This window comes from Penaeus monodon, chromosome 19 (assembly GCF_015228065.2).
Source record: "Penaeus monodon isolate SGIC_2016 chromosome 19, NSTDA_Pmon_1, whole genome shotgun sequence".
Taxonomy (NCBI): Eukaryota; Metazoa; Arthropoda; class Malacostraca; order Decapoda; family Penaeidae; genus Penaeus; species Penaeus monodon.
In genome coordinates, this window is record NC_051404.1 from 19,788,141 (window position 1) to 19,788,908 (window position 768).

A 768-nucleotide genomic window follows, 5' to 3' on the forward strand; every position below is an offset into this window, starting at 1 on the left:
GAAAGTACATCACCAACTTGGCCTGATGTGGTTAATAACAAATCCCATTTTTCCATTCATCAAAACACAAGAGATGTGCTATATACCTGAATAAAAAAAAATCATTCGTATAAAAAAAATCTATAACATGAGATTAAGTACCTTAACTATAGTTAAGTTTTTACGCGAAATTAAGTAATAAGGTATATGGCAAGGAGGTCGAGGTTATATAAGTCAGTGCTAAAGTTAGGAGGAGTCAGTAACGACCCTTCTTGTGCAGTGACAACATCTACTCTCGGTGCATCTCCAGATAACGATGTTTTCCCTCAAGGTAAAAACGCGAGGGTTGGTTTTATCGTTTTAGATTCTTTGTTTATTTTTATCATTTCTTTTGTCTGTGCGATATTTTTTAGTAACTTGTTTTCGTATATGGTATTCATGTGGTTTAATCCTGGATATGAAACTTATAAACAAAGAAATGATACATCTTTCCTCAGTTGTGCTTAGCGACGGCAGTCTTCACGCTGGTGACAAGTGTCCTAGGCGCTCCTCAGAGAGATCCTTTGGCAGTACCTGTAAGTCCCTGTGTTCCTCTAAGTAACACGGTACACTACTAGATATCTAGGACTGAATGCATGAATAATATTATCTGCGTCTAGTGATGTGTAGTTCTAAGTATGGAAGTTTTCCAAGTAATCATTTGTATATACAGTGGGGGGATTGTGGACTAGGTCCCTTGAGAGACCCTGCCCTTTATATATTTTAGTTTTGACGAAGAAATACCTATTA

General features: G+C 36.8%; 1 protein-coding gene across 1 annotated transcript in view; it reads left to right on the top strand.

Annotated features, from left to right (window-relative positions):
• Positions 1–245: 245 nt before the first annotated feature.
• Positions 246–768, top strand: part of LOC119585461 (pro-resilin-like) — a gene marked incomplete in the record, with an annotated part of 1,210 nt that continues 687 nt past the window's right edge. Inside the window, 2 exon segments of the mRNA XM_037934109.1 lie at positions 246–310; positions 477–554. Coding sequence (XP_037790037.1) covers positions 296–310; positions 477–554 — 93 coding nt within the window.